Genomic DNA, 27,359 nt, shown 5'->3' on the forward strand with positions numbered 1-27,359 from the left:
AAAGAGGGTTGATGATTTTTTACAGAGTCCATAGCCTTCAAATTGTATTTCATATGACCATCATTGAAGAGGCCCAATAGGCGTTTGGTGTTCTCCACATCAGCATGCTCTAGATCTTCTTTGGTTTCAACATAAATGTTTTGGGCACTTTCGTCCAAAAATTCTTGAATTAGATTACGACCATCGCGCCGTTTGCCATCTTCATAATAGCCATTGTCCACAAACTGGGCCCTGCCGCCACCCATAATGACTTTAAGGCGACTGCCTACATCACCCTCCATTAACTGAAGGGCTATATCCTTTATGCCAGAGTTTTTGCCACAATCATTTTTCAATTTCTTATCATTCTCCCAATCACGATCGGCCACATGGGCATAGAGGCCGGCGGGCGTGGCATGTGTGATTCGAGTGTTGGTTATCAAGCCCACTTGACGTCCACTATCTAAGGCCCATTTGCCTATGGAGTCCACTTGAAATGAAGTATTCGCTGAGGCGTCACAATCACCTCTCTCCACATGACCAGAAACACCCAAGGTGCCATAATTGGCTTTTACTCCAGCCAAAAAGGCTGTGGCTGCACACGCCGAATCCGGCACCATGCTATCAATGGCATAGGTTTTCATTAGCCCTGTATCGGGGAAACTTTCAAATGACAATTCCTGCTCCTCCCCACCCAGATAGATGCGTGTTGCAGCCAAGGTGGACAAAGACATGCCATCTCCCAAGAAGAGTATAATATTTTTGGCCTTACCTCTGGGGGGCGTATTGGCGGTGGCATCTTTATAGGCCACAAAGCGTTGACCCTTATCCAGCCAATAATCCGATAAAACTTCCGCAGGTATGGAGCGACGCTTTAAGGCATGCTCCCTCAAATCAGGATGCATGAACTGTTCCCGACAATCTTCATCATCTTCGCCACATTTTAAAGCCATACCCCCATTGCAGGCTTGAATTATCACCCAGAGGGTAACCACAAATCGCACACTCACACCTATCACTCGTTGGAACAACATTTTAATGGGAGCTCCCAGCGCTAACTAAATGTGAACGCGACAATTGATTTGGTTTTTATAACAAATCATAGCCATCTTGTCTAGTCGTTCGATCGTTCACGAGTGCAGGTTGGCGGCTGCCGTTGATTGCATATCTCGAGCGACTCGTGTTTGCCCTACACGTTTTTCGCGCCGTTTCAAGCGTAGCAAATGGCAGTGTGTGCTCAGTGCTCAGCGCCAAATTTATGACTGGTTGTAATTGATTTTTATTGGCAGCCTAACTCAAATAGGTTTTTGGCTATTTTTAATCGGCCATAAATCTTTGGTGAGTTTTCTTTGTTATTTCCATGATGGCGATGATACTATCAATCATTTGCCGTTTAATTTTGGTGATTATGGTCAAAACAATGTCTCTGAGCCAGACATGGCTATTTGCTTTTGCTTTTGCTTTGCCCTAAACCCAGGTGATAATCGTTTGTTAACTCTATTTGGCTCAGACTTTGCTGTCAATAGCGTGATATTCACGTGAATTGTGAGTTATGTGTTTTTGATAGCCGGGGAATACCTTTGGACTGGTGTTACGGTTTGATGTAAGGTGACCACCGTTTTTTTTTTTTTGGGGGAAATACAAAATGAAAGTATATAGTGGCAGAAAGCTTTTGAGTTGATTTTTTCTCTCAAAAAAGGGGATTTTACTCAAGGTAAATATAAGCTTCCTTAAATATTTAATTAAAAAATTCATAGATTTAAGAATAAAGCAATTAGCATTGGAGTATGCTTAAAAATATTTCCGAGAAAAAATCGGCTTAAAGTTAGCTACAAAATTTCTTACAACATTTTGTGATGGTCAACTGGTTGAACTATGGGGAAGAGATGGGGAACTGTACTTAAGAGATAATAAATCGAATTTTTATGAAACTAAGTTAAAAAAAAACTTGTAGGGAAAGGCAAAAGTCTCGCGATGCCGACTGTATAACACCCTACACCTACCCCATAAATACAAAAGGGGGGCTATATCTAATTCTGAACCAATTTTCATGGACCTCGGCGGATGTATTCAGATAGGTTATTAAAATTACTGTATCGAATTTCGAGCAAAGCAAATATGTTCAAAATGTAGTAACTACGGGTGATATATGACAAAAAACAAAATGTGGCGAACATATAGATCTAAATCTGAACCGATTTCGATAAAACTTTATGGCTATTATGGAAGTCGTCGAGAAAAGCACATTTTGGGAAGATTGGTCAATAAATGCGCTTGCACTGGCTCTTGGGGTAAAAATCTAGTGACATACATATATGACAGCTATATCTAAATCTGAACCGATTTCTATGAAATTCACCAGAAATACAGAGAGTTATAAGAAAATCATTCCTGCAAAATTTCGAGAGAATCGGTAAACAAATAACTATTTTTATAACCTCCACCATAGGATGGGGGTATACTAATTTCGTCATTCTGTGTGTAGCTCCTCGAAATATACGTCTAAGACTCCATAAAGTATATATTAGGTTGCCCAAAAAATAATTGCGGATTTTTTAAAAGAAAGTAAATGCATTTTTAATAAAACTTAGAATGAACTTTAATCAAATATACTTTTTTTACACTTTTTTTCTAAAGCAAGCCAAAAGTAACAGCTGATAACTGACAGAAGAAAGAATGCAATTACAGAGTCACAAGCTGTGAAAAAATTTGTCAACGCCGACTATATGAAAAATCCGCAATTACTTTTTGGGCAACCCAATATATTCTTGATCGTGATGACATTTTAAGTCGAACTAACCATGTCCGTCCTTCCGTCTGTCCGTCCGTCTGTCCGTCCGTCTGTTCGTCCGTTTTGTCCGTCCGTCCGTCAGTCTGTCCGTCAGTCTGTCCGTCCGTCTGTCCGTCCGTCTGTCCGTCCGTCTGTCCGTCCGTCTGTCCGTCCGTCTGTCCGTCCGTCTGTCCGTCCGTCTGTCCGTCCGTCCGTCCGTCTGTCCGTCCGTCTTTCCGTCCGTCCGTCTGTCCGTCCGTCTTTCCGTCCGTTCGTCTGTCCGTCCGTCTGTCTGTTGAAAACTCGCTAACTATCGAAGGAGTAAAGCTAGCCGCTTGAAATTGTGCACAAATACTTCTTATTAGTGTAGGTCAGTTGGCATTGTAGACGGGCTATATCGGTCCACGTTTTGATATCTTATATATAAATATCAATTTGTGCTTGTTTGTAGATTTGTTTGTTTGTTTGTATGTTTGTGTGTTCCTTATAGACTCAAAAACGGCTGAACCGATTTTCTTGAAATTTTCACAGATGGTGCATAATGACCCCATGGTGAAAATAGGGTACTACATTTTTTGATATCTGAAGTGGGGGCGGACCCTCCCCCTTATCCTAATTTTCAGAAACGCCAGATCTCGGAGATGGGTGGTGCGATTTAAGCGAAATTTGTGTGCTCCCATATAATAGTACCCTAAAAATACAAATTTGCTATCCAAATTTCGGATGGGGTACCTAAGGGGGCCGCCCCACCCTAAAACCTACCAAACATATATTTTGACCAATCACGACAATATGGGATGAAAGCTATTTAGGATGAGAAAACGTATCTGATATCCAATTGTAGGACCAAGTGCTAGGAGCCCCAAAACACCCCTAAATCGGACATATTTACCGACCATGGCAATATGGGACTGCAATGAAAGTTATTTGTGAGTTGAATACGAATCTGATATCCAAATGTGGGACCACGTTTCTGGGGATCCACCCCTTTCCCAAAACACCCCCCAAACTGGACTTATTTACAGACCATGGGAATATGGGGCTTCAATTAAAGGTATTTGAATGTAGAATACCAATCTTGTATCTAAATATGGGACCAAGGGCTTGGGGGGCCGCCTCTCACCAAAAACATCCCCCAAAGGGGACAAATTTACGACCATAGCTATATGGGGCTCAAATGAAAGGTCTTTGGGAATAAAGCATGAATTTGATATCAATATTCGGGAAAAGTGTCTATGGGGCCACGCCACCCCCACAACATTACCCAAATAGTAAGTATTTTCTGTCTATTGCAATATAAGGCTCATATAAGAGGGTTTTTAAAGTAGAACACGAATCCGATATATATTTTGAAGGCCAACTCACTGAGTGGCCGCCCATCCCCCAAAACATCCCCCAAGCCGGTCATGTTTGCCGACTATGGAAAAATGGGGCTCAAAGTAAAGGTATATGGGAGTAGACCACGTATCTGATGTCAACATTAGGAGCCAACTGTCTAACGGACGTCCCACCACCATAACAACCCCCAAATAGGACGTATTTGCTCACCAAGACAATTTGGGTCTTAAAGAGAGTGGAACTAAATATTCATAGTTTTTAGGGCCAAAACCCCAAATCGGACATATTTGCTGACTTTTGCAATAAGGAGTTCAAATGAGATAAGATTAAAACTCTAAAGAGTTTGCAAGTGAATACTTTAAGCAAAAACAAGCAAATCGAAACAATTATTTATAGCCATCTCGAAGTGCCACTGTAAGTGCCAAATCTAATGACAGCTAGCAAACGATCTCTTCAATGGTCTTTGTTTATAAAACAGCCACAAAACGTGGTGATTGAAAACAGTCAACAATTAGCAAGCGTTGGGATATGTAACGCGAATAAAGACGCAGACGATTTGCTAGTTTTTTGTATCCCCCAAGCGTTTGTTATAGAAAACGAGTTTTGTGTGTAGTCTACACGCCTACAAAACAGAAAAAAAAATGCACTGGCTTGGCTGCTTGGCTCTATTTGCCACTTTGGCATTGGCCAAGAGAATAGGTAAGTCTGGAGACTTCATGTGTTAATGTGGGTTTCAATTTCAATTTCGCTTTCGCAGATGACACACATCCCCACTGGAAGAAGGTGAAGGCTGGACACACCTCAAATACCAATGAGCTTGAGCCAGGCCATTGGTTTGGCAATGCTCAAAGTTACATTGAACAAAAGTTACAGCAACAACAAAATCTAAATGTGAATAAGGCCAAAAATGTGATACTATTTTTGGGAGATGGCATGTCGGTGCAGACGGTGACAGCAGTGCGTTCCTTCATTAGAGATGCCTCCGAGCAGGTGGCCTTTGAAAAGTTTCCCTATGTGGGTTTGTCGAAAACTTTTTGTGTGGATAAACAAGTGCCGGATTCGGCCTCAACGGCAACAGGCTACCTAACAGGAGTCAAGGGTAACTATGGCACCATTGGCGTCAATGCCCAAGTTCCCCGCTACGATTGTGATTTGGGTCAGGATGAGTCTTTGCATACGCAGAGCATAGCCAAATGGGCTCAGGATTCGGGAAAATGGGCTGGTTTGGTGACCACCGCCAGAGTGACACATGCCTCTCCTGCGGGGGTATATGCTCACACGGCACAAAGAGAATGGGAAAATGATGCCAAGATCAAGGAAAACGAATGTGATGCAGACTTAAATGTGGACATAGCAAGACAATTGGTGGAATGGCCAGTGGGCTCAGAGTTACGTGTCATTATGGGTGGGGGAAGAAGAAATTTCCTTAATGAAACCGTTTTCGATGAGACTGATGTTCCCGGCCATCGTCAAGATGGTCGCAATCTCATTGAGGAATGGAAGGCTCTTAAGAAGGCCCAGCAGAAGAAGGCCTCTTATGTTTGGAATAAAAAGGATTTGCTAAGCCTAGGAGATTTCAAAAATACGGATTATGTCTTAGGGCTATTCGCCTCTTCACATTGCCCTTATCATGGGGATTTGGAGCGACAAGACCTAAAGGATGATGTACCTTCACTTAGTGAAATGACCGAGGCTGCCCTTAAGGTGCTGCAAAAGTCTCCCGAAGGATTTTTCCTATTTGTGGAGGGAGCCAAAATTGATATGGCCCATCATGACACCAGAGCAAGAAGAAGTTTGGAGGAAACTGAAGAATTTATAAATGCAGTGGAAAAGGCTTTGGCAATGACCTCCTCCGAGGACACTCTGATAGTGGTGACTTCGGATCATTCACATACCATGACCATAAATGGTTATGCGGTGAGAAAATACATTTTTTTTTTGTTTGAGTCACAAACAAAATAAATGTTTTCTTTTATTTTTAGTCTCGTGATTCCGATATCTTGGGCTTGAACGATGAACTCGCCGATGATGGTTTACCCTATACCATACTTTCGTATGCCAATGGCCCCGGTTATGAGAAAACCTTCTCGGACAAAAAAGGTAGAAAAGATCTCTCCGATAAGGATTTCACTGACCCCAAGAAAAAATATATGGCCACAGTGCCTTTGGAATCGGAAACTCATGGCGCTGATGATGTGGCCATTTTTGCCAAAGGACCCTTTGCCCATTATTTCAGTGGCAATTATTTGCAGACAAATATACCCATGCTTATGGCCAGAGCTGCACAAATAGGACCATATGCCCACAAGTAGACACCTAAAGATATGGGGAGTGTCATCCTGTGATATATTTATGTATGAAATATTAAAGAATTTTTTACCAAACAGCAAATAACCAAAAATATATAAACAAAATGTGAACGGTTAGTGTATTGCTTGATCTTTTTTTTATTGTGTGCAAAGCATGCCCCAAGTCCTTTGGGGGGTTGGATGTCGGTGGCAAAGAATCAAACGAAAAGGGAATACAGAAATGCACAAATCCTCAGAATTAATTAAATTTTTTATAACCAAATGTTGGTTCTATAGAGTGTGTGTGTGTATGTGTTCGGCAAAAATTCATATGAATCGTATATCATATGCATAAGAGTGAAAAATGATGAAAAGCCAAGTGAGTTAACTAACAAAAATTCAAATATATATATCTTTTTGAAAAATTAAGAAATTCATTGACAAATCTGACGAACGTATATATGGGAGCTATATCTAATTCTGAATAGTTTTCGAGCAAACTCCTCAGATACTGTGGCAGTCGTCGAGGAAAGCGTTTTGCCAAATTTTGGCAAGATGTATCAATAAATGCGCTTGCAGTGACTCTAGAAGTTAAAATCGAGCGATATTTATATATGAGAGCTATATCTAAATCTGAACCGATTTACATGAAATTCACCAGTATTATTGAGAGTCTAGAGGAAATCCCTCCTGCCGAATTTCAAGAAAATCGGTCAGCAAGAGACCATTTTATTGCAATATTACTGCAAATCGTACGAACATATATATGGGAGCTATATCTAAATCTGAACCGATTTTAACCAAACTCTACACATATTGTGGTAGTCATTGAGGAAAGCAATATTTTGTAAAGCGATATATATATATATATATATATGAGAGCTATATCTAAATCTGAACCGATTTCTATGAAACTCACTAATAATGTCGACAGTCGTAAAAAAATCCTTTGCGCCAAATTTCGAGAGAATCGGTTAACAAATGACCATTTTATTGCATTATTACTGAAAATCGGACGAACATATATATATGGGAGCTATATCCAGATCTGAACCAATTTTTTCCAACTTCAATAGGCTTCGTCTCTAGGCCGAAAAACATGCCTGTACCAAATTTGAAGACGATCGGATGAAAACTGCGACCTGTACTTTGTACACAAATTAATATGGACAGACAGACGGACGGACAGACAGACGGACGGACGGACAGACAGACAGACGGACGGACAGACAGACGGACGGACAGACAGACGGACGGACAGACAGACGGACGGACATAGCTAAATCGCATCAGAAAGTGATTCTGAGTCGATCGGTATACTTATCAATGGGTCTATCTCTCTTCCTTTTGGGTGTTATAAACAAATTCACTAAGTTATGACACCCTGTACCACAGTAGTGGGGTAGGGTATAACAAAATTATAAACAGGTAAGAGCGTGTTAAGTTCGGCCGGGCCGAATCTTATATACCCTCCACCATGGTAGCATCTGTCGAGTTCTTTACGCAGTATCTATTTTTAGGCAAACAAAGTATAATGAATAAGGACGGAGGAGCAGCTATATTAAGTTATAGTCCGATTCGGGGCTCAAGCAGCGAAATCGGGAGATCGGTTTATATGGGAGCTGTATCAAGCTATAGATCGATTCTGGCCATATTGCACACGTATGTTGAAGGCCATGGGAGGAGCCGTTGTACAAAATTTGTGCCAAATAGGATGAGTATTGCGCTCTCTAGAGGCTCAAGAAGTCAAGACCCAAGATCGGTTTATATGGCAGCTGTATCAGGTTATGAACCGACTAGGTTCATACTTCGCACAGTTGTTGGATATTATAAAAAAATACTTCGTGCAATAATTCATTCAAATCGGAGAAGAATTGCGTCCTCCAGAGGCTCAAGAAGTCAAGACCCAAGATCGGTTTATATGGCAGCTATATCAGGTCATGGACCGATTTGAACCACACTTGGCGCAGTTGTTGGATATCATAAAAAACATGTCGTGCAAAATTTCATTCCAATCGGATAAGAATTGCGCCCTCCAGAGGCTGAAGAAGTCAAGACCCAAGATCGGTTTATATGGCAGCTATATCAAAACATGGACCGATTTGGCCCATTTACAATACTAACCGACCTACACTAATAAGAAGTATTTGTGCAAAATTTCAAATTTCTAGCTTTACTCGTTCGGAAGTTAGCGTGCTTTCGACAGACAGGCGGACGGACGGACATGGCTTGACTTCTTGTGCCACTAGAGGGCGCAGTTCTTATCCGGTTAGACTGAAATTTGGCATAAGGTGTTTTGTTCTGATTTCCAACAGCTGTGTTGAGCTTGGTTGAAATCGGTCCATAACCTGATAGTGCTGTCATATAAACCTATCTGGGGTCTTGAGGCCTTGGGACTCCAGACGGCGCAATTCCTATCCAATTTGGCTGAATACATATCCAAATAAGCCTGTGAAGGAGCACTAGCTCATACCCCAAAGTGTGCATTTCATATGTGGAGAATATTATCGGTTTTCCAGCCTTAACTATACCATCCTTTTGAAGCAATTAAAGAGATTCCTGTAGGAAGTATCGTCCTGAGAAAACTTGCAGTCGATCGTCTCCTCCTGATGTGTGAAACTCATCACTCGGTATTTGCAATGCTCTCATGCTTTAGATCGCAGAGCATGGCCAGAATAAATATAGAGTGGGAGCAAATAACACCGATTGCGTGGTGTGCTACTTGAAATCATCCGCTTTAGGATGTTTTGGGTGCTACGCGATAGCCGTTATTTGGATTTGGACGTCATCTTCTCGCCATATTTTCATAATCAGCATATGTCTCAGTTTGGGCGGCGGTCTAAAGCCCTAATGCATTGAACAAATTGGTGTTTTTTGGCCACTATAAGAATCGAAAAAAGTTCGCATGAATCGAGTCACAAAAATGCAGTTAGATCTCTTTAAATGACAATCTGTACCCCCAAAAAATAGACATGTAGATTTGCATGCAAATAAATTAACAAAGGGGCAATTATATACCCACATTGATATATGCACACATACACATACACATATAGCAACAAAAGCATTGTAGGGAATACCATATTCTATGGCTTAGCACAACAATAAAATAAAATGAAAATACACACCAACAAATGAAAACTAAAAATCATTTTTGGGAAACTGCTATTGTGCTGTGAGAAACGGAAATGGTAGTACTGCTGAAAGACAGAAAAAAAACAAAAACAAATAACAATAAAGAAATGAACTTGCTGGGATGCGAGCTGTGTGTGGTCAAATACATGCACGCTCAGTCAAGTGAAGAGAGCAGCATTGAGCCGGAAACTATTTTCTCTAACGACCAAAGTGGTGGTAGAGATTATGCTTGCCAGAAAAAGCAAATAAAAATTAAATTGTTGGCAAACTTTTTAACAAAATATAAATGGAAATTTTATGGGAAAAATAGGAAAAACATCGAAATGTTCTGCTAAAAACGTTTTACTACGATATAAATAAAATTGGCGGCGAAATTTTCACGAAATTTATCATGACCTAAAATTACAACGAAGGAATTTTAATTTAACTACTCAAAAAATGTTATACGTTATGTCTCCCATAGGGCAGTTAGTCGAGATAATGGCCATGAGAATGAATATCACCAGCAATTAAAGGATTTAATTGATTCCTGAAAAAAAATTGCCAGAAAACAGATGGATTTGATCACAGACAACACTCCTTCGACATACGTTTCTTATGCTACAACCACTACCGTAGCGTTACTCCTGTCTGTCGGGCCTACAGTTCATAGCCTGATAAACGTCAAACAATGCAGAAAACGAAGAACGGCGAATTTTTGAGCTAAATTCAAACGGCAACAATTCGGTCTTTATCTAGACATTATCCTGTTGAAGACAGTATTTTCAAATATTTTGCCAGTTTTCGAGTACCTTACCGAATTAAGACGGTATTTTAATTCTATAATTTTGCATAAATTTTTTCTTGAGCCACACGCATTTAATGCAAAATGCAAAATTTGCCCATGAACATTCTATTAAGGAACAGTGGCAAACTTCTCACATATCAATGAGTGCAGTCCGATTCAAGTTTAAGCTCAATGATAAGGGGCCTCCTTTTTATAGCCGAGTCCGAACGGCATGCCGCAGTGCGACACCTCTTTGGAAAGAAGTTTTACATGGCATAGTACCTCACATATGTTGCCAGCATTAGGAGGGGAAAACCACCGTTGAAAATTTTTTCTGATGGTCACGCCAGGATTCGAACGCAGGCATTCAGCGTCATAGGCGGACATGCTAACCTCTGCGCTACGGTGGCCTCCGAATTTAATTATAAAACATAATTCGTTTCACACAAGGGAAATTTTCGACACGTTAACTTCTCTGCTGAAAAACATTGAACTTTATTTACAATAAAGTACGTTTTTTTCGATCAATTCTTTCAAGAATTTGTGACAAATAATCACTTTTTTACCCTAAAGGAAATTCGTATCGAGTTTTATTGTACCTAGCAGCCAAGTGTCTGTTGCTCTAATGATTTTTCTCATTGGACATACCAGCATATATCCCATGTTCCCAAGGCGAAACTTAAAAATTTACAATCCACACTCGACCGAGCCACTCAATATACTGACTCTTTGTTCAGTTATGATGTTTGTGAGAATGTATCTTTGAAAGTGACGAGCACACAATTGCAATACTGTGCACGCCCATGGTCTTGCTTGGGATTATTTTCTTGTGTACGTACACAGTAATGAGTAATAGTGTGAGTATTTTTACCAATCACTGTTCTATACGCTCAAAAACTCAACCTTACTTTCTAGTAGGAATAACAATAAAAAATCATAAAAATAAAATACTTCGATATAAAACTATTTGGTTTGTCGTAAAAAAGTCAAAAATGTTTTATTTTTTGCGAGCAAATTTTGATTAAATTTCCTGTGAAAATCTACCGCAATACAATTTTTCACAATAAAAAGGTTTTTATGTTGAATTTCCTCAAAAAATTTTTAATAAATATCAAGCTTTGATGAAAATTCTTCAAACACCTATAACTTTAAATTTTACAGAGGAAAACTTAAACAAAAATTTCTAAAAAACATAATTGTAGCCCAATAAAACATTTCCTCATGGCATTGTCAGCAATATTGCCACAGGAACTGTGTACATAAAATGCAAGGTTTGCGAGTAATCTTAAGCCAATTATGTATTAAAATCTTGAAAAGGGAGGAAATTCGTTTAGGTTTAAGTTTTAAGTTTATATTTATTTTATTTTTTTTAACATTGAAATAAAATTTCAAACATAATAAAGAAAACTGACATGTTTAATGTCTTATCACAACAAGTTATTTGATTTTGACTTTCGCTTTTTAAAATCCATATATTTTTTCTAGTAATCACCACCAAATGATGGCGCTATACTCATTTTGTCAACCCGTCTGTAACATATAGAAATATCCATCTCCGACCCAGCTTAAGTCTATAAGAAGTAAAAGCGTGCCTAGTTTGGCCCGGCCGAATCTTATATACCCTCCACCCTGGATCGCATTTGTCGAGTTATTTACCCGGTATCTCTTTTTAGGCAAACAAATGATGAAAGAAGAAAAATTCTATACTATTGGAGCTATATCAAGTTATAGTCTGATTCGGACCATTACTTAATTGAATGTTGGAGACCATAGTAGAAGTCATTGTGTAAAATTTCAGCCACATCGAATAAGAGTTGCGCCCTTGTGGGGCTCAAGAAGTAAAATATGGTTATGGTTAAAATATCGGTTTATAGGGGAGCTATATCAGGCTATAGACCGAGGAGGAGACCGGTTTATATGGTAGCTATACCAGGTTTTGAACAGATTTATACTATACTTGACATAGATGTTGGAAGTTAAAGCGAAACACTTCATGCAAAATTTCAGCCAAATCGGATAAGAAATGCGCCCTCTAGAGGCTGAAGAAGTCAAGATTCAAGGTCAGTTTATATGGCAGCTCTGTCAGGTTATGGACCAATTTGAACCATATTTAGCACTATTTTTGGTAGTCATAGCAAAACACGTCATGCTAAGTTTGTGATAAATCGGATAGGAATTGAGCCCTCTAGAGGCTCAAGAAGACAATACCCCAGATTGGTTTATATGACAGCTATATCAGGTTATGAATCGACCTAGACCACATTTGGCACGTATGTTGAAGGTCATAGGGAAAATCGTTGTACAACGTTTCAACCAAATCGGATAAAAATTGCACCCTCTATAAGCTCAAGAAGTATAATCAGGAGATCGGTTTATATTGGAGCTATATCAGGGTTTAAACCGATATGGTACACCGCAATCAAATTGTGGTGTACCATTCAGAATTGCCCGTGCTACGTTGCTCAAGCGGAAAAGTCGCCACATGATCAGTTTTGCCGAAGTAACAGGCGGCCATTTGCTTCAAAATGCTTCTTCTACTAGGCCGCTGTAGCGCAGAAGTAAGCATGTCCTCCTACGACGCGACCAAGAGCCTAAAGAAAACAACATTTATAAGGTACTGTGCCATGTAAAAACATTTATCCAAAGAGGTGTCGCTCTGCAGTATGCAGTTTGGACTCGGCTATGAAAAAGTGGTCCTTATCATTAAGCTGAAACTTGAATCGAACTGCACTCATTGATATATGAGAAGTTTGCCGCTGTTCCTTAGTGGAATGATCATGGGCAAAACTTGGTACTTCCACGCTCAACTTTCGTAGGTTTGGTCCGTCTTCGAAGACCCAGACGGTCGATCGTTGTTTTGTCACGAGACTCTTTTGAGCCATAGTCAAATTTTCCGGAGTCTATCGAGAACATACCTTCCTTACGTCAAGGTGTGCATGCTATATCGAATGTATGCTGGTGGAAGAAAAGCCCAAAGATGCCTCTATCTCACGGTTTGTGATATGACGATTTGGCAGAAAAAGTCAAAGCAGACAAGACAAACTTCACGGGACTCGACTCTAGATGAGCGTCGGTCATGACTGAATTCATTAAACCAGTTTTTTTTTTCACAGTAATATAAGGTAGGTTCGAGGCCATCGTAGCATGTCCCCCTATGACGCTGAATGCCTGGGTTCGAATCCTGGCGAGACCATCAGAAAAAATTTTCAGCGGTGGTTTTTCCCTCCTAATGCTGGCAACATTTGTGAGGTACTATGCCTTGCAAAAACTTCTCCCCAAAGAGCTGTCGCACTGCGTAAGCCGTTTAGACTCGGCTATAAAATGGAGGTCCCTTATCATTGAGCTCAATACTTGAATCGGACTGCACTCATTGATATGTGAGAAGTTTTCCCCCGTTCCTTAGTAGAATGCTCATGGGCAAAATTAGTTTGTTCCACGAACAACGTTCGTGGATTTAGGCCCTTCCTCGATTCGATTCGGTCGATTGTTGTTTTGTTTCGGCTTTAAAGCACCGCAATCGTATTTTGTATTGCCGAACTTATTTACACGAGTCTTTTTGAGCCATAGTCAAATTGTCCAGAATTCAACGAAAACATACCTGCTTTACGCCGAGGTGTTAATGCCATATTGAATATATGCTGGTGGAAGAAAATCCGAAGGATGTATCTATTTCATGAAAAAGTTAAAGCACGGCATCAATGTTCTTTGATAAAACGACCGTTTTTAGACAAACTTCAAGGGACTCGACTCTAGATGAGCGTTGTAGCTAATTTGTATAGGATGGTGCTTCATCGCCATACAAAGATTAAAGATCATCAATGCCACGGTGTCGTGAATGTTCATGCCGAAAGCTGTGAAAAATGGTCGCACAAAAAAGTTAAATATTTAAGTCCATTTTTTTATCAAATAAATCTTTTCAAGTTACTATAAACAACACAAACAATGGTAGTACGTCAAAAAGTTTTGCTAGAAAATGCCAAACTTTTCAATGACAATATCAGATTGCGCCTGACAGCACTTGGTGTTGCCTAGGTCGGAAACTTGTATAGCAGCCCTCCTATATATTTTCCCGAGGTGGTGGGTATCCAAAGTTCGCCCCGGCCAAACTTTATGACCTTATTATTTGTTACATATTTTTTAAGATTCAGTATTATTCAGCGTCAATTCTCAAAATTAAATTTATATAGAAAATCGTTTTTACATTTTCTCCCCTTCTTGGGAAATATTGCATAGCATGCATAACCTTTGACCCTTGCCTCATGGCTTTCGTTATCATGTAAAACATATTGGCTTTATTATTTGCAGCTCCCTCGGTGCTTTTGCTTTTGTCTGCTTTGCTAACTATGCTTTGCATTTGACTTTAAGGCAACCAATTTCCCGAACCCTTATCCAATTCTGCATTGTTTTTATTGCATTTCCCCCATTGAGGTAATCATTCGCTATGCTTTTGTTATCCGTTTTTTAAATGAGTGCAATTGATAATAACGATGTTGTTGTGATGTTGCAAAACTTTCAAAAATAAATGTACGACACTAAGTCTGGTTGTTTGCTCGGTGCAAGCGTTTGTTTTTATATTTTCCCCCTCCTTTAAATGGCATAACATAGTTGAAATTGTTATTGTTTTGCTCCAAAAGGAAAAGTTTCACAATGCATACTTCCTTCCTATAAAAAAAAGAGTTGCCTTTAAAGACAACACCACAAAACAGCGACTGCAAAAATAAGAATGTACAGGGTGGCTGATGAATATTGCTACAATGATGAATATTGCTACATTTTTTTTTCGGTGTATGGAATACATTTTTCTTTTATTCATGTTAAATTAAATTATTAAATTAATTATTAAATTATTATTAATTAAATTAATTAATTAATTAATTAAATTAATTATTAAATTATTATTATTAAATAGAAAAAAAGTTATTACATTTTTTTTTGGTAGCGGCTTTCATCAGCCACCCTGTATGTCTGTATGTGTGGTAGTGTGTGTGTTTGCAGCGTAAAGAATCTCCCCTCCAAACATTTTCTATCGTGCGAGTCACTAAATCTGCACTCAAGGAAGTTGAAAACAATCTCAGGCGATATCATTTTTTACTCTAATTAGTGTCTCGGTACGGGAGAAAACGTGCCACTTGGCGATATATACCCATAAGTGACTAAATAGGGACTAAAAAAAGTGTAAAATTCGATTATCAACGTCATTTATAAAAATAAATTTTTATTTGCCAAATGTTTCTTTTCTTTTTACCTTTTAGAGTGAGGCTAATTTTTATTTCTCTTTCTAATTTATTTCTTTTCCAAATCAAGATTAATAATCGAAGATTTTATTTGCAATGATTTTCCCTGACTGGGATTTGAACAGCCAACCTTAGGATTGTGAGGCGTATGCTATCCCTCTGTGCTACCGGCCTTTCTTTATTACAGAAGGCTAAGTTAACATACATTCTCTTGTTTGAGGTTTTTTAAATTAGCGTCTAAAACAACAACAAAAAATCTATTTTTAAATTTGCAGCAACAACAGTTGATTATGAGAAACTAATTAGCGAAACATGAATGATAGAATTCCGACAGTAATGTATTTTGTTGTTGTAAATCTTGAAATCTCTACAAACTATCATACAAAAGGACCTAAAAAGTGACTATTCTGGGAGGGAGTGAGAAAGTCACTTCCAAATGTTTGGAGGGTCTTTTGTAATCTCCATTTATTTTGTTTGACTGCATGTGTGAGTGCACATTGAGTATTTGTGTGCTGGAGGAGCAACAGCTATGAAGCATAATAAATTGAATGGGGGGGCGTCTGCTCTCAGAGACCATGTGGGTGGGTGATTGTATATGTCTATGTGTATTTGAATTTGCTATTGCCATTGGGTGTAATAACAATAACATTATACTATGTGAACTGCAAGTTTATTCGCACACACATGGCAACACAGATAAATCCCCATGAAGAACTCTTGACAACATTGAGATAGAGTAAGAGAGAGATGAGATAGAGGGATGGAGAGAGCGATATATAGAGGGATGGATAGATTCAATTGTTTGTGAGTTTAGCTCAACTGATGCTGCATAATTCGAATTCCGGGAAATTGTTGCTTTAATGAAAGCTCTATGAAAGGCATTTCTTTATAGAAAATTTTTAACAAAAAAAAAAAAAAATAAATAAAAGCAAGAGAACGAAAATTTACACCAAACTCGGTGTATAAAGAAAAATATACCAACAAAGTTTTTGATAGATAAACGAATTTAACATAATGGTGTTCAATTATTCCACATTACAAAATGCTTCCTTAAGAAAATCAAGATTTGATTTCAGTAAACGATTTGCTGATGCTTTTTATTTTACCCCCTGGTGTCTGAGAAAGCTTTTTAAAACAAAAAAAAAATTGACTTTTCCCTACAAAGTCAATTTCCCTTAAGTCTCAAATCTAGATTATGTAGACTTAAGGCTTTTGCCTTCAATTCTGCTTGATAACCTACATATGACCCATTTAAAATATTTAAAGAAAATATCCAACATAATCTTTTGTGTTATCTCAGTGTTATAATCCCACAAAACATTTTCCTCAATACCGAAAAATCCTTAATTTGTTCATTGTCCCATTTTTTATTGTTAAAAAGTGTCACTTTTCCCGCTCTAAAAATGAAATACATAAGAAACAAATGGGAAACACAAAGATTCGAAAATAAAAAATCTCTTTAAGGTTTCGCATGGGTCTCCATGGAGCGCCATATAAGGATTCATGTATCAAAAATTTGTTGTAATAAAAAGAGAGCTGTGTCGTTGCCTTTGTTTTATTTCCATGCTGTGAGCTGCTAACAAAAGGTTAATAAAAATGTGACACAAGACAACAAAGGAGAACATAGGGAATATCTATTTTAAACTTTCAAGCACACAAAGTTAGACAACTGTAGTCCTGATAGGGAAGCGAAAGGGAACAAAAAGAAGAAAATTAATAAACTCTTTTTTCCTACGAATTACTTCACGTTTCCCACGTTTTTGCAGTCAATTTACAAAAAGTTCAGCAGTAAGGGAATTTTAATGAAAACCAGTCATTAAAATGCACAACGAAATATATATAATGAGCATGCGACCACTAACGCAACGACAACAAAGCAGCTAATCTCAATGCCCTCCCTACTTTTTTGTTAGAATGGAATGCAAAACTAAGATAACTGGATGGAGATAAAGAACATATTTATAAAAATGAATGGAACAAATAAAAAAATAGAGAAATGAAGAAATAGGGAAGATAATGCAGTATTCAGAAATCCTTAAGAAAAGAATTTGGTGAAATTTTCCTTCTAGAAAATATTTCAAGTTTCCCTTGGGTAAAATCTCAATGAAACTTTCCCTCAGGACATAATTTCCGATGAATTTTTTCAAAGAACAAAATTTAAGTGAAATTGATTCTAAATATAAAATGTAGGTATAAAATGTAGGTTAATACATTTAAAAGAAGTTTTCATTAAAACAAAATTTTATTAAAAATTTACCCTTAAAACATTAGAATAAAATGTTTCGTTAGGACAAAATTTGAGTTAAGTTCTATGTGAAAATAAAAATTCAGTAAAATTTTCTCTAAAGACAAAATTACAAACTTTCAGCATAATTTCTTATAACGAAAAAAATTTAAGTGCAAAACGAAATTGAAGTGAAATTTTTCCAATACAAAATTTGAGTGAAATTTTCTCTATAGAAAAAAATTTTGTTGAAACTTTCATTAATGACATTTTTATGAAATTTTCACTAAAGATAAAATTTTAGTGAAATTTTCTCAAAAATAAAATCTAATTAAAATTTCCTCTAAAGGCAAAATTTCAATGAAATTTTTTTCTTGAAATTCAGGGTATTTTTTTTAAAGGCAAATTTTCAGTGAAATCTTGCCAACAACCAAAATTTTTCTACAGACAACATATCACAGACATTTTCCTTGCAAACAAAATTTTATACAAATTTTACCCAAACACAAAATTTCATTAAAATTTTCCACAAGGACAAAATTTCATTAAAATTTTCCACAAGGATAAAATTTCATTAAAATTTTCCACAAGGACAAAATTTCATTAAAATTTTCTTAAGACAAAATTTCAAAATTTTCAGTGAAGACAAAATTTAAGTGAAATTTTCTCTGAAGACAAAGTTTTATTAAAATTTGTTCTAGAAACAAACTTTCATTTAAGTTTTTAAAAATTTTCCATAAGGATAAAAATTTGAGTTGTCTGAAAATAAAAATTCAATAAAATTTCACAACTGACAATATTTCAAATATTCAGCGTAATTTTCCATAAAAACAAAATTCAAATGAAAACCGAAATTTGAATAAAATTTCCCCTATAGAAAAAATTTCAGACAAATTTTCCCTATAAAAAAATTTCAACGAAATTTTCCCTATAGAAAAAATTTGAGCGAAATTTTAATTAAAGACAAAATTGAACTTAACATTTTCCCTAAAATTAAAATTTCATAAAATTCTTCCTTTAAGATGAAATTTAAGTGAAATTTCCCCTAAAGATAAAATTTCAATTAAATTTTCTCTTGAAATTCAAGGAAATTTTTGTTTAAGACAAAATTTCGGTGAAATCTATCCATGAAATTTTCCTAAAGACAAAATTGCAGTGAAACTTTTCCTAAAAACAAAAGTTCATTAAAATTTTCCCCAAAGTGAAAATTTCATGAAAATTTTCCCCAAGGACAAAATTTTCAGTGAAGTCTTCTCTAAGGACAAATTTTATGTGATATTTTCTCTAAAGACAAACTTTCATTAAAATTTATCCTTACAACAAAATTTTATTAAAATTTTTCGTAAGAACAAAATCAGTTTTATCTCAAATCATAGCGAAACACGTTATTCAAAATTTGAGACGAATCGGATAGGAATTGCGCCCTCTAGAGGCTGAAGAAGTCAAGTCCCCAGATTGGTTTATATGACAGCTATGTCAGGTTATGTACCGATGTTGACCATACTTACCACAGTTGTTGGAAATTAAACAGAACACGTCTTTCAGCCAAATCGGATAAGAATTTCTCCCTCTTGTGGCTCAAGAAGCCAAACAAGAACACAAGAAGTATTTGTTCAAAATTTCAAGCTGCTAGCTTTACTCCTTTTTTATAACCTCCTTTATAGGATCGTCATTCCGCTTGTAAGCCCTCGAAATATTTGTCTTAATTTTTATGACATTTTAAGTCGATTTAGCCGTGTCGGTCCGTGTGTTCATCGTTCCTTTTATCTGTCTTTCCGTCCGTTTCTCTCTCTGTCCGTTCATATGTCTTTCCGTCCATTTTTCTGTCTGTCCGTTCATCAGTCTCTCTATTCCTCTATCCCTATGTCTGTCTATATGTACGTTTGTTTGTCTGAACTCCGTCCGTCCGCCCGTCTGTCTGTTTGTTCGTCGGCCTGCCTAGCATTCTGTTTGCCCGTCTTCTGTCCATCAGTCTGTTTAGCTATCTGTGTGTCTCTCAGTCTGTTTGTCTATCCATATGTCTCTCAGTCTGTTTGTCTATCTGTCTTCCCATTTTTTTATTTGCCTGTCTGTCCGTCAGAGTGTCTTTTATGCGTTTATATATCTGTCTGTCCGTTTGTCTGTCTATCCCATTGTTTGTCTGTTTTTCTGTCCGCCCCTCCGTCCGTCTGTCTGCATCTGTCCGTCTGAATTCATTCATTACACTTTTGCATTTTATTTGTTCAAATTTATGCTGCTACCTTGGTTGCTTTAGTTTTTCGCAATACAAATTTTTTGGAAAAAAAAAACATTTTCCCCCAAAACCCCCCTGGGTTATGAATTTGTTTGTACATTTTCCCTTTTACATACCATTTAAGTTTCAACATGCAATTATTACCACAAAAAAAAAACCACCATAAATATTTATTTCCAATGTACCAGCATGCTACCTCCAAATAGGGGCATACTCCTGATAAAAGCAATCAAACTGTATGTGGGTAGTGCTATCATACGCACTAGCTGAACAAGAAATGCTGCAAAATGTATGGCATACGAAAAAAAGGTCTAAAAGCCCTCAAGTTACACAAAAATAAAGCAACAGAATCGTCTTATGGCCCTCCACCAGAAATCACAGCCTCTTTTCACTTTCAGACCCTGCTATGCTGCTTGAAAGGGAGGAGCAGAATGTTTACACATCATATTTGTATTATTTATTTTTTATACCCTCCACCATAAGATGGGGGGTATACTAATTTCGTCATTCTGATTGTAACTACTCGAAATATTCGTCTGAGACCCCATAAAGTATATATATTCTTGATCGTCGTGACATTTTATGTCGATCTAGCCATGTCCGTCCGTCTGTCCGTCCGTCCGTCCGTCCGTCCGTCCGTCCGTCCGTCCGTCTGTCTGTCGAAAGCACGCTAACTTCCGAAGGAGTAAAGCTAGCCGCTTCAAATTTTGCACAAATACTTCTTATTAGTGTAGGTCGGTTGGTATTGTAAATGGGCCATATCGGTCCATGTTTTGATATAGCTGTCATATAAACCGATCTTGGGTCTTGACTTCTTGAGCCTCTAGAGTGCGCAATTCTTATCCGATTGGAATGAAATTTTGCACGACGTGTTTGGTTATGATATCCAACAACTGCGCCAAGTATAGTTCCAATCGGTTCATAACCTGATATAGCTGCCATATAAACCGATCTTGGGTCTTGACTTCTTGAGCCTCTAGCGTGCGCAATTCTTATCCGATCAGAATGAAATTTTGCACGACGTGCTTTGTTATTATATCCAACAACTGTACCAAGTATGGTTCAAATCGGTTCATAACCTGATATAGCTGCCATATAAACCGATCATGGGTCTTGACTTCTTGAGTATCTAGAGTGCGCAATTCTCATCCGATTGAAATGAAATTTTGCACGACGTGTTTTGTTATTATATCCAACAACTTTGCTAAGTATGGTTCAAATCGGCCCATAACCTGATATAGCTGCCATATAAACCGATCTTGGGTCTTGACTTCTTGAGCCTGTAGAGGGCGCAATTCTTATCCGAATGGAATGGAATTTCGCACGAAGTATTTCGTTATGATATCCAACAACTGTGCCAAGTATGGTTTAAATCGGTCCATAACCTGATATAGCTGCCATATAAACCGATCTTGGGTCTTGACTTCTTGAGCCTCTAGAGTGCGCAATTCCTATCCGATTTGGCTGAAATTTTGCATGACGTATTTTATTTTTACTTTCATCAACTGTGTCAAATAAGGTTCAAATCGGTTCATAACCTGATATAGCTGCCATATAAACCAATCTGGGATCTTGACTTCTTGACCACTAGAGGTCGCAATTATTATCCGATATGCCTGAAATTTTGTACGACGGATCCTCTCATGACCATCAACAAACGTGTTTATTATGGTCTGAATCGGTCTATACCCCGATACAGATCCCATATAAATCGTTCTCTCTATTTTACTTCGTGAGCCCCAATGGGCCCAATTCTTATACGATTTGGCTGAAATTTTACACAGGTTTCAAACATATAATTTAATTGTGGTTCAAACCGGACCATATCTTGATATCGTTTTAATAGCAGAGCAACTCTTTTCTTATATCCTTTTTTGCCTAAGAAGAGATGCCGGGAAAGAACTCGACAAATGCGATCCATGGTGGAGGGTATATAAGATTCGGCCCGGCCGAACTTAGCACGCTTTTACTTGTTTTACCTGAGATGAATTTAATGTATTTAATATCTCGGGCAAGCAGAGCATTTACGAAAGAACGAAAAAATTACACTTTACTGGTTTTTTCTTGCCAGCAGTTGCTTTTTGATACCCCAGAGCTTTGGCGTGTCTGGTCTGTATCATTTTTTGTAAAGGCCTTAAATCATAATACTTTTTTATTATAAAGTGCTTCTCTTTGTGGTTTACCTTTGAAGAATTTCCTAATGTATTGATTTATTGAAGCAAATGCTGCTTATGTTTTTTTAATTTTTTTTTTAAATTCCAATTTCCCCCTTGTGTTAATACAAAAAGGCATAATGCCAACCTGGCGGGCAAAATGAATTCGCCAAAAGTTGGCAAAATAAATTATGGTAAGGCATATTTCAAACGAATGAAATCAATATTCACTGGGGTTCACTAAATGGCTTTAACATAAGGGACTCGTAGGAGAATACTAATTTTAAGGAAATTTATTAAAAATTAAATGTATTGTTGGTTTTAAGACCTTCTGCCATATTTAATTAATATATCTAAAAATTGATATATGTAAAATTTTAAAATCTTCGAATAAATTACTTGGGCATTATTTATTAAATCAGTGTGACAGTTGTCATAGTCCCATTCTTCCTTATTTCTCTATTCCCCCTACCCCAAAAATGTAGCTCATGTTTCACTTATTAATTCAAATCTAATTAATTCGTTTACAAATACCGCCATCTAATAGATGGCGGACGGCGGTCATGAAAACAGCCCCAAAAGAGCCAATTATAAATGTCGTCTGGCATTGCTTCCTACACGCACAACTCAAACAAACAATTTGTTGTAGTATTAAATACAACAATGCTGACGCTGTTATCTTTCCTAATTATCGTTGCCCTGAGTGGGTTTTAAATCGGATACTTTCATTTGATTAATTATGTTGTTATAGATATTAAGATGCGACCTCGCCATCCCTCTACACACGACCACGGACTCTCAATGAAATCTTACAAGCAATAGTGTACTTGGAGGTCTCAAGACTACGTTGATGATGATGATAATGAAAGCAAAGTACACTCATTCATTTATTCAATAAATGAAATAAAATAAAAAAAAAATATAATAAGAAAAATAAAATAATATAAAATAAAAAGTAAAATAAAATAAAATAAAATAAAATAAAATAAAATAAAATAAAATAAAATAAAATAAAATAAAATAAATTAAAATAAAATAAAATAAAATAAAATAAAATAAAATAAAATAAAATAAAAGAAAATAAAATAAAATAAAATAAAATAAAATAAAATAAAATAAAATAAAATAAAATAAAATAAAATAAAATAAAATAAAATAAAATAAAATAAAATAAAATAAAATAAAATAAAATAAAATAAAATAAAATAAAATAAAATAAAATAAAATAAAAAATAAAATAAAATAAAATAAAATAAAATAAAATAAAATAAAATAAAATAAAATAAAATAAAATAAAATAAAATAAAACAAAATAAAATAAAAAAATAAAATAAAATATAATAAAATAAAATAAAATATAATAAAATAAAATAAAAAAAGAAAAATAAAACTAAATAAAAGAGAGTAAAATGAAACAAGCAAAATCGTGCTAAGTTCGACTCGGCCGAATCTTATATACCCTCCACCATTGATTGCATTTGTCGAGTTCTTCCCCGGTATCTTTTTTTTAAACAAACAACGGATAAAAGAAAATAATTGCTATAATTGAATTAAGTAATGGATACCATAATAGAAGTCTGCGTGTAAAATTTCATCGAAATCGAATAAGAATTGGGCCTTTTAGGGGTTTAAAAGTAAAATAGGGAGATCGGTTTATAGGGGAGCTGTATCAGGCTGAAGACCGATTCAGACCATATTTGACACCTAAATTGAAGGTCATGGGAGAAGCCGTTGTACAAAATTTCAGCCAAATCGGATAATAATTACGCCCTCTTGAGGCTCAAGAAGTCAAGATCCCAGATCGGTTTATATGGCAGCTATATCAATTTATGGACCGATTTTAACCATATTTGTCACAGTTGGTGGAAGTCATAACGAAACACCGTAAACAAAATTTCAGCCAACTCGGATAGGAATTGCGCCCTCTAGAGGCTCAAGAAGTCAAGATCCCAGATCGGTTTATATGACAGCTGAGACAAGTTATGAACCGATTTGAACCATACTTGGCACAGTTGTTGGATATCATAACAAAATACTTCTTGCAAAAATTCATTCAAATCGGATAGGAATTGCGCCCTCTAGAGGCTCAAGAAGTCAAGATCCCAGGTCGTTCTATATGACAGCTATGTTAGGTTATGGACGGATTTGAACCATAATTGGCACAGTTGTTAGAAACGAAAACAAAACATCTCATGCAAAAAGCCAAATCGGATAAGAATTGCGTCCCCTAGTGGCTCAAGAAGTCAAGATCCCAGGTCGGTTTATATGGCAGCTATATCAAAACATGGACCGATATGGCCCATTTACAATCTTAACCGACCTACGCTTATAAAAATTATTTGTGCAAAATTTCAAGCGGATAGCTTTTCTCCTTCGAGAGTTAGCGTGCTTTCGGCAGACAGACGGACAGACGGACATGGCTAGATCGACTTAAAATATAATGTCTTTATGGGATCTTAGACGAATATTTCGAAGAGTTACAAACAGAATGACGAAATTAATATACCCCCCATCCTATGGTGGAGGGTATAATTAAAAACATGTAAAAAGGCGTTTAGTTCGTCCGGGCCAAACTTTGGGTACCCACCACCTCGGGTACATATGAAAACCACAGTTAGTCATAATCCGTTGAAAAATTTATAATTTTTGTCCCTATAGCAGCCATATCGAAATATGGTTCGATTTGGACCACATTTGCTACGCACATTGAGTGGTCTACTAAGTACACGTTATTGTTCAATTTTGTAATACAAAATATTGGCCTTTTTGATAGCTATAACCAAATATAGACCGATCTGAACCATAAAAGAAATGGATCTCGAAAAGCCTAACATAAGTCACTGTGTCAAATTTCAGCGAAACCGGATTATAAATGTGCCTTTAATGGGGCCAAGGCTTTAAATCGCGAGATAGGTCAATATGGTTGCCCAAAAAGTAATTGCGGATTTTTCATATAGTCGGCGTTGACAAATTTTTTCACAGCTTGTGACTCTGTAATTGCATTCTTTCTTCTGTCAGTTATCACCTGTTATTTTTAGCTTGCTTTAGAAAAAAAGTGTAAAAAACGTATATTTGAATAAAGTTCATTCTAAGCTTTATTAAAAATGCATTTACTTTTTGGCAACCCAATATATTCACATCTGAACCGATCAGAGCCAAATTGAAGAGGGATGTCGAGTAGCCTAACTTAACTCACTGTTTCATATTTCAGCAAAATCGTATAATAAATGTGGCTTTTATGGGCCTAAGAACTTAAATCGGCGGATCGGTCTATATGGGGGCTATGTCAAGATATGGTCCGATATAGCCCATCTTCGAACTTAACCTGCCTATGGACAAAAGACTAATCTATGCTTAGTTTCAGCTCATTTTTAAAGACTGAAGGGTGTTTTCAGCATACGCACGGACAGACGGATGGACATGGCTACATCGTCTTAGATTTGTACGCTGATCAAGAATATTTATACTTTATAGGGTCGGAAATGGATATATTCAATCCATAGTGAAGGTAAAAAAAAACCGGTCTCTGCTTACTGTCTCAATTTAAAATGTGCCTTATGCGAATATGGGTGGTTTAAGGTTTACCCACTCATGTTTTCCTTGTTTTACCAGTACAAAAAATGAAAAACACAAAGGACCATTCATTTCAAAATTGCTGCTGCTGCTGCTGATGACAGTGCACAATTTCAACTTCATGTTTCAATTGCGTTTCCTAGGAAATTGTGGTGTTTGGTGACCGTTGTCCGGTCTTGTGTTTTTATATTCTTTGTTTTCAAAAAAAAAAAAGAAAAAGGAAAAAAACATAACCACCTTACTTTTATTAGAAAGACCAAGCAAAAGCTACATGCAATAAAAGAAAGTATTACTTCTGGCCATAGCAACATGGTAGAAGTCTGTTGTATGTATTTAAGAAAAAGTACATTGACAAACACAATAACTACCCACAACTACATATACACTCAATAAAAGTAAGGAAAATTAATTTGTCCACTCATTCGATGAAATTGTTGATTTTGGTAGAATAAATAAAAATGTTTTTTCATTTGTGTGCAAGTTTTAAAAACAAAATAACAAATAGTTTATCACACACAAAATGAAGAGCCACAAAGATCCTTCTTAAAATAGACTTTTACCTGAGCTCATTTAAAATCCACACACACACACAATGTGTATGCAGTTTGGCATTTAACGTTACCCATCACAACCTTACAAGTTCATTTTAATCCCTTTGAAAATAAAAAAAAAGAAAAGAATTTGCAACATTTCTCATTCTCAGAGTTGTAGGAGGTGGTGAGTAGTACAACAACAAAATGTTCATAATTAATTGCCTACTTTTAGGTTGCATTGCAAATGTAAAGTGCATGTAAAGTGTGTGAGTGGATATAAAGAGAGAAACTTTTTACATATATCACAGCTTGGATAAAAATGTTACAACTGAATTGATGAAAACTTTCAATAAAGTGGCAAATGGAAAAGTTTTGCATAGCGCATATGTCTTTGGTAATTGAATGTGGTGTTGAGGGGTAACATGATAATAAAGAAACTAGCAGTGCATAAAGGTTAAGGGTAGACTTTAAAGTGTTGTGTAATGAATAATTATGTTAAGCCTCGTGCAATGATGTGGGGAAGTGGCAAAGAAAAGTTGTAGATTGTTAGGATTAAAACATGGAAAGAAAAATTTTCAGAAATATTTTTAAAGAAATAACTTTTCTTTAAAAATGTCGCTCACAATTTATTTTTTAAAAATATTTGTTGTGCAATTGAACATTCAATGAAGGTCACTGCAAGTGCTTTTTGTACTTAGTCCAAATTGTGCCTAGGCCACATTCAAAACAAAAGCGTGCTCTATACCGTACGTAAATTTGACAAAGGTGTTGATGAAGATATATGGCGTATCAGAAATCACGACACACCATGGCAGTCAAAGTGTTTTGATAACAGCACACACATGCCTAATTTTTATAAGTTCTCTGATATGCAGCTCATGGAATAGAAAACATTGAGTATGATCACGAGCTGTTTTATTTTCGGGTAGCTATATCAGGTTATAGACCGATTTAGGCCATACTTAACACAGTTGTTGGAAGTCATAACAGATTATTATATTAAAAATTTTAGCCAAACCGGAAAAAAATTGCGGCTTCCAGGGGCTCAAGAAGTCAAATTGGGGTATCGGTTTATATAAAGGCAAAATCGAAATCTGAACCGATATGACCTTACATCAATATAAAGTACCTGT

The 27,359-nt window shown here is 36.6% G+C and overlaps 3 protein-coding genes across 6 annotated transcripts in view; 1 reads left to right on the plus strand and 2 right to left on the minus strand.

Annotated features, from left to right (window-relative positions):
• The window catches only part of LOC106088606 (membrane-bound alkaline phosphatase), a 2,647-nt gene extending 1,563 nt beyond the window's left edge, over positions 1-1,084 (minus strand). Inside the window, exon 1 of the mRNA XM_013254199.2 lies at positions 1-1,084. This exon is cut by the window's left edge and continues 241 nt beyond it. Within this exon, the coding sequence (XP_013109653.1) occupies positions 1-1,013 (1,013 nt within the window). The 5' untranslated portion in view covers positions 1,014-1,084.
• LOC106088524 (cAMP-specific 3',5'-cyclic phosphodiesterase) overlaps positions 1-27,359 on the minus strand; it is a 692,903-nt gene that overhangs the window by 427,987 nt on the left and 237,557 nt on the right. The gene's annotated exons all lie outside the window — the stretch shown is intronic.
• On the plus strand, positions 4,625-6,473 carry LOC106088612 (membrane-bound alkaline phosphatase). The gene is made up of 3 exons (XM_013254211.2): positions 4,625-4,786; positions 4,845-6,004; positions 6,070-6,473. The coding sequence occupies exons 1-3, from the start codon at positions 4,729-4,731 to the stop codon at positions 6,397-6,399; spliced, it is 1,548 nt and encodes a 515-aa protein (XP_013109665.1). The 5' UTR covers positions 4,625-4,728; the 3' UTR covers positions 6,400-6,473.

This window comes from Stomoxys calcitrans, chromosome 4 (assembly GCF_963082655.1).
Source record: "Stomoxys calcitrans chromosome 4, idStoCalc2.1, whole genome shotgun sequence".
Lineage (NCBI taxonomy): Eukaryota > Metazoa > Arthropoda > Insecta > Diptera > Muscidae > Stomoxys > Stomoxys calcitrans.

What these genes read in the sequence shown, in the direction of transcription:
- LOC106088612 (XM_013254211.2), top strand. Translation starts at nt 4,729, where the DNA reads ATGCACTGGCTTGGCTGCTTGGCTCTATTTGCCACTTTGGCATTGGCC. An exon ending in GGCATTGGCCAAGAGAATAG is followed by an intron (nt 4,787 to 4,844) that starts GTAAGTCTGGAG and finishes TCGCTTTCGCAG; the next exon opens with ATGACACACATCCCCACTGG. An exon ending in TGACCATAAATGGTTATGCG is followed by an intron (nt 6,005 to 6,069) that starts GTGAGAAAATAC and finishes TTTTATTTTTAG; the next exon opens with TCTCGTGATTCCGATATCTT.